Genomic DNA, 11,806 nt, shown 5'->3' with positions numbered 1-11,806 from the left:
CAATCAAAATTTAGAGAGAAATAAAATTGATAAAAAGTACCAAAAAAAAAAGCATGTTAAATAAAAGGTAGAATCGGATTGGTCCATTTGATCTCCTTTAGCCATAGCATGCAACCCCGTTCCCTGCCATCAGGAGGGACACCATCCAGAGATCATATGTGCAGCAAGATTCCGTTAGATTCTGACAGATCGGACCGGTGTATGGGGGCCTTTACACTTGTCAAAAGGCCTAATAATGTGTTCTAACAGACTAGATACCACTGTCAAAATTATGGAACATTAGAACAGTAATGTCAGGACTGGTGGCTATATGCACCCAAATGGCGCAATACTTGAAGTACACTGTCAGGCCACATGTACTGACCGCCATTGTGCAAATTACTAAAATCCCTCCATAATTCCTCCTTTAATTAAATGTATTTATTTAAGTTGCTACTGAGATTAAGACTATCCTGTCGGAGGTTAGAGGGCCTCCAGAGTGGCCTGCACAGTTCATAGGTTCCCCATCACTGCTGTAGAGTCGTCCCTCCATACAATTCGGTGTCAATCATTACCCCAGAGAATAAACCTTTGAGTGCCAAGAGAATTTGTCAAAGGTGTGAAAATTGCCAAGCAAACATTTTTATTCATCATAATGACTTGTAATGTTTACCTTATACAGGAAATATATTTTTATTTTTTTACATAACATTTGTGGTTTTTTTTGGGGATATAGTGGATATTTTGCGCATCTCTCAGAGATGTTGGCATTTAAAGGGTTAAGACCTCAGAGTTCATAGTATGTCAAACCATAAAACTTGAAACTCCATTCTTCCTTTTGCAGAACCAATAATTAATAAGTGGAAGAACGATTCCATATGTAACATTGCATTATTTGTTCAGATTAATACAAGTATGTAAAAGTCTCTGAAGAAATTATTGGAAAGAGACAGCATTTAAAGCCCCGTACAATACTCCATCAAAAAAATAAATGAAAACAAATATCACTCACAGGGACCCTCCTGAATGATTTCATTTTTTTTTATTTCATAAAAACTGGCGACCATATTGCCAGTGATGGGAGTGTGTCCCAGCAATAAAAATCGCCGGGTGCGCGCTCCCATTTTCAGCCCCGTTCTAAATCGATTGTCTGATTACCTCTGCGGCACCTCCGGCAGAGGTTCCCTTTCATCAGCAACCATCTCTGGTCGCTGATGAAAAGGAGAAACTGAGCAATACATGGCTCAGCCATATATCTTTCCCATGTGTACGGGGCTTTACATAGTTACTTGCTTTGTTTTTACTTCCAACTCAAAATCAGACCCATTATGTGATTCAAAATGAGTTGCAGTGATCTCTTCTTTGGATCGAACGGCAATAACAGCTTCTGGTGGCTCACAAAGTAGAACTTAATGATGCCTTCGGACATCCAGCATGAATAGGTGAGGACAGTCATCATTAACAAGGGCAAGCATGGCCCTCTGACCCCTCTTCCAAGGTCCTACCCTTATTGGCAAGCGTGTATGCGCTTACCAATGCTGGCACTGTGCCAAGGCCCCACCACATTAACATTGCCAGGTACACAAAAATTTGAAATGTGTTCCCAGCTGAGGGTGGGTGTTTAAAAGGAATTTAAAATTGTTGAATGCTGAAATAATGGCTAATGGCATGGACCAACATGTTTATACAGAAATTACAATACTATGGGGCAGATGTATTAAGCCATAACAAGAGATGAATGCAAGGGTGATAACGAGAGAAGCGCCCAGCCAACACTTCCTAACTGCCATGTTACAGGCTGTGTTTGATAAAGTCAGTAAGGAGCTGATTGGCTGGACATTTAATCTCTCTTTATAACCCTTGCATTTATCTTTTGTTAAGGCTTAATACATCTGCCCCAATGTGATCAATTCATTTCACTCTCTGTTCTGCATATGGTTAGATCTGGTTTTCTTAGATACCACAGTAGTGTGGGCAATGATTGTGACAACATAACCCCACTGTGGCAAACTTGAATGGAGCCTGATACTTATTAAAAACAATGGAGTCGGGAAATGTAACATCATGGCAATGATTTAACCAAAGCATCTAAATCCGCAAATGCAAAATGTACCACTAAATAAAGGTGCATTTTGCTAAGCGTGCAGTCGGATCTATACACAAGATGTCATCAGCTTGGCCAGATAATATATACTCCTGCTTTACTCTTGTAGAGAACAGCAGCATAGAATGCATCACAAGAGTGAATGGAACACAAACAAAAGTTTAAAAAAGTGGGATGGGCAGGAGATGCCAGATGCATTTGCGTCAAATTCTACACGAGCCCTACTTTATTCAAAAGATAATCACAAATATTATAGAATATTCTGTTTTATTATTTACCATGGAGGGTAATGTGGTAATAGATCGTATGGCTGATTTTCAGTTTAATTTGGATTAAAGCGGTCTGGTTCCCTGAGCAGACATTACTGCTCATGGTTCGGGTATGGGTCGACCAAACTAAGGTCAACAAGCATTGACACTATTCTATTCTCCGTCCCGGCCTAGCGGATGGTAGGGCATGAAATACCGTCTGTCAGCACATATTGACTTAAAAAATAAATAAATGCTGACCTAATGCTTGCCTATGTCAACTTATTTCAGGTATCAACCCAAGCCATGTCAACCTTAAGTGCATTGACCCAATGACCATATACCCATGGTTCTTACCCTTCAGATTAATAGAGAAGACTTGTATGTGAATAAAACAAAACATTATAAGTAAACCATGTGTGTACCCTGTTATAAAATGTTTCACTTTGGATATTTGCAGGACTAGTAATATTTAATCATCATAAATTCAAGTAGACTACAGTGACAATGGGAACTTATTTGTACCAGTTGCATAACCACCAGACCAGCAAATCTTTGAGAAATGAAGCCAATTCTATGGATAATAAATGGAACTGTAAGATCAGCGGTTCCATGGGCATTTGAATGAAAGGCTGCATTAATTCACATTGCACAGCACTAGAATTGTCTGGGTGTAAGGGCCAAATAAAATGTCTACTAGGAACAGTTGAGTAAAACAAAATTGAAATAAATGGAAAGAGGCCAATGGGTCCTACTATGACTGCTATCCTGTATCAAAATGCAGGCTGCCACCTATAGAGACAGGTTACTCAACACTAGGAACATGCACTCTTCCCTTAGTATTGACAATGAAAGAGACATCCGTCAATCTAGAATGTGAAAATATCTATTAGACTGTGAGAAGCTGCCAGGAAGATTGATGCACTACATGTACTCCAGTAGTCCTAGGAAAATACATATATGGTAGAAAAAGTAAGAAATTTGTCACCACAAAAAAAAAAAAAAATATCACCAACAAACTTCTACACAAAATATATATATGCATATTTTTCTTATATACATATGTTGTGTAACTTTTTTTTACAATGCCTTATTTTAGTCAACTGAATCAATGCTAGAAGGTGGCCCTGTGGAGAGAGTCTTTTGTACAAGAATCTGTCCCTCTGATAATTGCGGTTCAGTAATGGGCTGGATTCCAGATTCTTTTCCATTTTGGATTACATTCATCTCTTCCAAAGATTCAACTGTATTTGTCTCTAACGAATCAGCATTAGCTGCATCACCGTCTTCGTCATCTAGTACAGAAACCTGATCTTGAAGAACCTCAACCTTCTTGTTCAGCTCATTACGTTCACTTTGGAGGGCCCTGCAAAGTTTCTCCAACCGCTCCAACTTGACCTGCATCCCTTTATGTTCCTTATCCCGCACAGTTTTCTGAGGAGGAATGGTACAGCGTTACACAATTTAGTATTAGATTTGTTGGACAATGAACGTAAAAAGTATATAGTTAGAGTAGAAGCAAATGTGTACCAATATAAATTAAATCATGCCCAGGTTTTCAGAAAAAAAGAAAAAAAAAAAAAAAGGGTTGGGCGCATTTTATATAATACTGTAGAGTGAATGAGACAGTCTGGCCCCAGGGCTACATTATATTTAAGGGCTTTTGACAGCCATAAAAAATTTGCCCTCAGTTACATCCGCATTTAAGTCTTTAGCTTGTTGTTCAACATTACAGGGGAAACTTGGGACAATGTACAGCAGAAGAAAAAATAATAATAATTCTACACACATAATTATTATTAAGAAAAGCTATATATCTGTCAAAAAACCACCCCTTCAGTTCACACTATTAAAAAAAAGTGAAAAAAAAAGTGAAAAAATTAGAGCGAAAGGGAGGCAATTAGGATAAACATGGCACCAGGCAGCACAAAGTTTTTAAACTCAGTAAATAGCAAATGAAATTGTTGAATATAAAACTACAGTCATCATTCATGCAAAATGACCATAAGGCTAAAATCTAGGTTGACTCGGTCCAACAGTACTTAATATTGTTTGGTCAGAGACCTTTAGTAACTGGTTGCAGATCTCTGCATATTTAGATATTACAAGGTCATAAAATATTTATGTATATAGGTCTCAAAACGCTATAGTAGGAGTATCTCTTATAGCAGTGAGGAATAGTATCTTGAGGAGTTTGACCAGGAGGTGGTTTGGATATCAGTGCGCAGTGAGCTCCATCAAACAGAAGGTAAGAGTCCTCTATAATGGGGAGAGCATGCTTCAATTGCTGCTTGAAGAATGTTGTGAGTCAAAAGGAGAAACTATTTCATGTACACTTCTAATGCAGAGGCTATTACCCTTGGATCTCTTCATGCTCTTTAATACGGATAGATCATCTCAGTAAAGATATTTCTATAGCCACCCTGGTAATGGCAAAGAAAATCAGTTTTGGTTTCTAGTGCGTCTGTTCTAGTATTTAAAATCTTCTGCTTTATAAATTCCTGCTGACCGGTTACTATATTGGCATCCAGACCTGTAGCGAGATCCACATCCAAACTTCACAGCCATGACGCGCTAGAGCTGTCTGCAGGTTTGGATTATGTCGGTCTATACTAAACATACTCAGAGGCGACAGTCGCACCTCTTTGTGTGACATTTGATAAACAACGAGGGACCATGATATGTGTGGTTATACTTACAAACAGAAGGAGGTAGAGTAAAATTATAAAGAAAAAAAACAAGGTACACTGATCCGGTCAGCCTCACTGTAGGAGTGTCAGATAGTAGAAATGCTAAGCAGCATGCCAAACAGAAATTAGAGGTACAAGTCATCGCGGAAAGCTGTAGCGAGTGTGCATAAATGACACTAAAGATAATGTTAAATGGGGGCTTTGTATTAATCCAAAAAAAGGATGTGAACTAATTAATCCGTTATAAATGATGTTGTGAAGCCCTACAGTGCAGTATTTCCCAATCTCAGAGAAAAGGTGTAAAACGCTCAACAAGAGGCTCTGCCACTCAGGAGGCGGCAGGTGAGAAGTGGCTTCAGTGACATGACTGGAGAGCCAACAGTAAGCGATGGCGCCAGCAGCGCTCCTCTATAACGCTTCTGCTGTCTTATCCAGGCAGGCTCAGATTAAAAGCGACAGACACAGGTGCATTTGGAATTATGTTCCATGATTAATCCTTATTACCGTTATCTTAAAAGAAATCTTAGAGACTTTCCATCTGGGGGAACCTCTGCCAGAAAGGACTGCCTCCATTGGATCCTGTTCAAGAGGATCTTGATTCTTCTTCTCCTTTCAAGGCAGCAACCACTGGCGTTTGTTTAGGGAATTAAATCCAGCCAATTAAGGCACTGGTTCTAAATCCCGACACATGTATGAAGAAGCCTAAAATACTGCTCAATGTCTCCTGTACTTTCAGCAACTCACCTCTTCAGCCATCTGTAGTAAAGCTTTATTATTATTTTCCCACTTAGTACGCCAAACTACGGTCTCTTTTTCTAGCTTCTTTATTTTCTTGGTCATCTAGGGCAAAATATATCAACTTATTAATTCATTCTGCTGACATTTACCACCTTCCCATGTGCACCATGCACTTACCAACCAGTCAACTGAGAATTAAAGTTAAGGTGCCCATACACATTCCAATTATTGTATACAATATCACATCTCATCGCATCTTGGTTTTGCAATGAGATGACATCTAGTACAAAAAGTATGTGCTGCACATACTTTATGTACTAGATCTCATCGCAAAACCAAGATGCGATATTGCATACAATAATTGTAATGTGTATGGGCACCTTAAGTGTGACTTGCATACAAGTGTATGTAGGTAACACTGCTACAGTGTGGCATTCCTTTAGTGCTGCTTTCAGACCGCATAACTGGCTTTGACCCTGTATTTGGAAACGTTTCCAAAAACGGGTCTGCCAGATAAAACCCCTTTCAGACCGCAGCACTTAAACGGTATATTACCGTTTAAGTGCCGATTTTTTGACACTGGCAGACCCGTTTTTGGAAACTTTCCAAATACAGGGTTAAAGCCAGTGCAGCCTTCAGCACTCCCCTCCGTGCAGCCCCCCCCCCCCTCGCGTGTCGACCGAGCGCATGTCGACGCCCCCCCGCGCATGTCGACGCCCCCCCCCCCCGCATGTCGGCGCCCCCCCCCCCCGTGTCGACTTACCCCGTGCCGGTACCTCCGTTGTGGACTGCAGCTCAGTATGCTCGGAAAGCACTTATGAAAAAAGTGTCTTCCAGAAAATGGCTGCCCCATAGGAAACCCAGTTTAAAAAAACTGTCTTCCGTATGGGGGCAGCCATTTTCTGAAAGACACTTTTTTCATAAGTGCTTTCCGAGCATACTGAGCTGCAGTGCCGGGAACCACAACGGAGATACCGGCACGGGGTAAGTCGACACAGGGGGGCCGTCGACACGCGCGGGGGGGTCGACACGCGGGGGGAGTCGACACGCGCGGGGGGCGTCGACACGCGCGCGGGGGCGTCGACACGCGCGGGGGGGTGTCGACACGCGCGGGGGGGGGCTCCAGTGCTGTGAATACTTAATGAGCGCTCATTAAGTATTCACTGTGCTGAATTTAGGACCCAGCTCATTGGCTGGGTCCTAAATACCGTTTCTGAGCCGATTTTTTGGCTAAAATACCGGTTCAGAAACGGGTAGGACCCTGCATTTTAACCGGTTAGAAAAAACTGCATTTTCTAACCGGTTAAGTGGGACTGGACCTTTCAGACCGCACACATTACCGTTTTAAAACGGTAAAAAAACGGCAATTTACCGTTTTAAAAGTGCGGTCTGAAAGGGGCATAGGTAAACATAAATAAATAAAATACATATATATTTTTTCCCCAGGTGGTTTCTTTGTTTTAGATTGTTAAAATGTGTTTTGACTTATGGAAAAGTATAGAGTCGCATGTGTAGTAAAGTCTGGAAAGAAGTACCAACCAAGACTGTTCTTGACATTTAAAAAAAAATTGGTAGTTTCTCTCCAAGGCTTAATAAATCTGCCTCAGTTCTCTAAAAAGCCAAATATATTCCTTCTATATTGATATCTACTGAATATAGCATTTTTGTATTACATTTTATTTACACCCAAAAGCCCTAAAATGTAAAACTGTAGATATGACCACCTTCCTGGTGTTCCACCTGATGTAGAAGTCCCTCCTAAGACTTTTGCTATGTGTTCATATGATCCTTGCTCCTACCGCGGCTGGCTTTTCCACAGTGAAACACCATGATTATTGACATCACACTGCTGGTAGAAGCAAGGAGTCTCCGCAGACTCGGGTGACCAACTCATCCCTTTAATCCGGGACACATTAATTACACAGGTTCTGTAGCTGTAATTAATGTGTGTCCCGGATTAAAGGGACGAGTTGGTCACCCTACCGCAGATGGACCTGCTGGAGATGATGGAAGGTTGGATCCCAGGTAAATAATACACTAGAATACTTCAACTCAAGGTTCATATTGCTTAGGAGTTTTCAATTAAACCTAACTTCAATTATGGCAAGATGTGTGCTGCAAATATAAAAAGGGCTATAAAAGCAAAAAGGAAAAAAACACACACACACACACACACACACACACACACACACACACTAACCTTTTCCATTTCTTGCCGAAAAGTTGTAAAAAGTTCATTGCTTTTTGCCATTGTGGTCTGAAATTCCTCAAACTTATCCATATAAAGAGACAGCTGAAATAGAATACAGTAATTTAGAGAAAATAATCTAATGCTTGCAATTCTGGATCCTATTTTACATAAAAATGCCAGCATATTTTTTACCTGCTGTTTCAGCTGGCTTTCTTGTTGCTTTAGTTCCTCAAATTTTAGCCTGGTTTCTGTGGCTTCATTCAGCAACTACAAAGTAATAGAAGACTATATAATGCAGCTGCTGGCCCATCATTGTACTTTCCCCACAACAAATACAGTACGGTCAAAATGTTTTAGGCAGGTGTGGATAATATGCTGCAAAGCCAGAATGCTTTTGAAAATAGAAGAAGTGTTAATAGTTTCTGCTTTTCAATTAACCAAATGAAAAGTGCATGAACAGAAGAGAAATCTAAAGAAAATATATTTGGCGTCACCACCCTTTCAAATCGGCATCAATTATTCTAGGTACATCTGTACACCGTTTTTAAAGGAACTCAGCAGGAAGGTTGTTCTAAACCAGACATGTCCAACGTTGGCCCTCCAGATGTTGTGAAACTACACATCCCAGCATGTTTTGCTATTAGAGAATGCTAAAACTATTGCAAAGCATGCTGGGATGTGTAGTTTAAAAACATCTGGAGGGCCAACGTTGGACATGACTGTTCTAAACATATTGGAGAACTAGGGAACAGGTTGTCTACAAAAGCGTACACCTCCTGTCCTGTCGGTATTATGCCAATCTGTATGAGTCTGGAGAAAAATGTACACAAATGGAACTACAGGAATATCTGAGATACATTTCAGTGCCCTCTTTAACAACAGAGGATGCAGATGCCCTGGAGGTTCCATATACTAAAGAAGAGGTAGCAGCGGCTATTTCATCTCTTCCCTCTGCGAAAGCACCGGGGAGAGATGGAATACCTACAGAATTGTATAAAAAATATGCAGATTTCTTTGTACCTTATTTGACAGACTTATTTAATTCTTTGTTGGAATGGGGCTCTCTTCCCCCCACGATGTTGGAAGCAACAATCATATTGATACTGAAGAAGGAAAAAGACCCACTTTCTCCAGACTCATACAGACCAATTTCACTGCTGAACACAGATGCAAAGATACTCGCGAAAATAATAGCCATAAGATTGAATAGGGTGATCGAGCTGATAGTACATAAAGATCAGGCTGGATTTATGCCAGGCAGAACAACAACTCAAAACCTGCGACGCCTCTATTGCCATCTACAGGGGGATCAGAGGGGGGAGTCCGAGGCCTTGGTGGTGTCCTTGGACGCGGCCAAGGCCTTTGACACCGTGGACTGGGATTACCTGTGGGCAGTTCTACAGAAAATGGGCTTTGGGCCACGATTCATTAAATGGATCCAGATGTTGTATTCCTCCCCATGTGCAAGGGTGTCCGTAAATGGATACATTTCGGAGGCCTTTGTATTGGGGAGAGGAACTCGACAGGGATGCCCACTATCTCCTGCCCTGTTTGCTATGGCAATTGAGCCATTGGCATGCAAAATACGTTCAGACCCAGATATTAAGGGAATTGCAATAGGTAAAGTGACAGATGTTATAGCATTATATGCAGATGACATGTTAATTTTTCTACAAGAACCAGGGAAGTCTCTGCAAACTATGCTAAATTTAGAGAATGACTTTGGGAATGTATCAGGACTACAAATAAACTGGGACAAGTCAAGTATGCTCCCGACATCAGGGAAGATACCGAGGGAGTATCGCGACCTGTACCAGCTAAAATGGGCCCTAAAATTCAAGTATTTGGGGATTTGGATCACTCCGAATATGCACAAATTCGTTGAGTTAAATGTGCTACCAATCACTACATGGATGAAAGAAAAAACGCACATATGGAAAAAACTCCCAATTACTGTCACAGGACGTATAAATATGTTTAAAATGGCAGTGCAGCCAAAATATTTGTACATGTGGCAAAACTCACCTGTATATATTCCCAAGGCAGTATTCACATCCATAGAAAAAACTATACTGTCCTTTATTTGGAAAGATAAACAAGCCCGGGTTGCAATTAAAACATTATATAAATCAAAGGAAAACGGAGGCTTAGCCCTACCAAACCTTAGAAATTACTATATAGCCGCACAACTGGTACATGCACAGGGATGGGTTAATAATGAACTGGATCCAACTATCCAGGCCCTGTTTGTGGAACAGATGCGTCAGTGGGAATCCCCAGTATATTTTTTACTAGCTGAATACCCCATGAGTAGAGTCCATCCACTATTGCGACAACTAGCACTAATCTGGAGGCAGGTACATGGAATCTGGGAATGGACGGGAATAGAAATTCAAAGCCCAATATGGTTTAATAAGAAATATAGCGAGCTGGAAAAAATATCTGCAGATAATATATGGAAAAAAAAAGGCATAGTGGAGATAGGACATCTTTATGATAATGGTCTATTTAAGACATTCAACCAATTAAGTATTGAGTTTGGTATACCAAATAATCAATTCTTTAGATACCTTCAGTTGAGACATGCGATACACAAACAATTTGGAGGATATACTTTGGAGACCTCTATATCCCCCATTAAAAAAATGTTACGAACTATGAGCAAGAGGGGGCAGGCATCTAAATTATATGTTAATATTAATTCAGGCCAATACCCTGAGATATTAGAACGGCTAAAAAACAAATGGGAAATGGATATAGGCCAATTATCAGTGGAAAACTGGAAAAGCATAATAGGCTCAATAAAGTATGCTACATTTAGCATTAGATATCAGCAGATACATTTTTATGTCCTCCACAGGGTATACCGTACTCCGGTGTTAATGCACAGGGCAGGCATAAGGGATAATACCAAATGCCCAAAATGTATGGGGGAAGGAGCAGGATTCTGGCACCTGATATGGGAGTGCCCCCGAGTACAAATTTTTTGGGAAGAAGTGTGGGATGATGTTAAACACACTGCTGCTGGTATTGCACAGTTTGGTCCCAGGGCATGCTTATTTGAGCTAGAGTTAGGAGGGAGTAATACTATACAGTTATATCAATACATTATAAGCCTGATTACCTTAGCTAAAGTGATGATAGCGCGCACATGGTTTGCGGTGAAACAACCAGATATAGAAAAATGGAGAGCTCTGGTGAGAGACGTGATTAGACACGAAAAGCATATGTACTATACTAGTAATGCATCAGCTAAGTTTCACGGTAAATGGGATAGGTGGTGCAATTCAAGATTGCATATTGAAGAGGCAGAAGATCTGTCGAATGATGGGCATTAGTTCATACACCTAAACAGTAAAGGAGTGGATGGTGGTAGTGGGTAATAAGTAAACAAAGTATCACAAATTTGGATAACGAAGACTCCACAACACTAGAGACACGATTTGAATATTAGATATATATATAGATATGTGTAAACACTAATATTAGAATAAAACAAAATAAGTAACACAGATGAACATAATATGATAAAATCCTCACATTTAGGGGGTCTTAATTAGAATGGATATATAATAAAATGTTGTATGAATTGATGACTAATAAGATAATTAGAAAGATACGTTTTTTTTTTTTTCTTTTTCTTGGACACGATGTGAACATTGGACATATATAGTTATGCGTAAACACTAATATTAGAATAAAACAAAAAAAAAGTAACACAGATGAATATAATACGATAAAATCCTCACATTTTGGGGTTTAATTAGAATGGATATATAATGAATTGTTGTATGAACTGATGCCCCATAAGATAATCAGAAAGATAAAATAAACTGGGAATAATGATAAGCAAATG

At 40.0% G+C, this 11,806-nt stretch overlaps 1 protein-coding gene across 2 annotated transcripts in view; it reads right to left on the bottom strand.

The window, feature by feature from the left end:
• Positions 1–583: 583 nt before the first annotated feature.
• Positions 584–11,806, bottom strand: part of TXLNG (taxilin gamma) — a 39,587-nt gene continuing 28,364 nt past the window's right edge. For both annotated transcript variants that reach the window (XM_083173942.1, XM_083173941.1), the window contains exons 7-10: positions 8,143–8,217; positions 7,960–8,052; positions 5,766–5,861; positions 584–3,765 (exon numbers count right to left, since the gene is read on the bottom strand). In XM_083173942.1, coding sequence (XP_083030068.1) covers positions 3,427–3,765; positions 5,766–5,861; positions 7,960–8,052; positions 8,143–8,217 — 603 coding nt within the window. In that variant the 3' untranslated portion in view covers positions 584–3,426. The remainder of the gene's footprint in view (positions 3,766–5,765; positions 5,862–7,959; positions 8,053–8,142; positions 8,218–11,806) is intronic.

Source organism: Crinia signifera, chromosome 2 (genome assembly GCF_055691185.1).
Source record: "Crinia signifera chromosome 2, ASM5569118v1, whole genome shotgun sequence".
Classification (NCBI taxonomy): Eukaryota; Metazoa; Chordata; class Amphibia; order Anura; family Myobatrachidae; genus Crinia; species Crinia signifera.
This window is presented reverse-complemented; position numbering and strand designations above follow the sequence as displayed.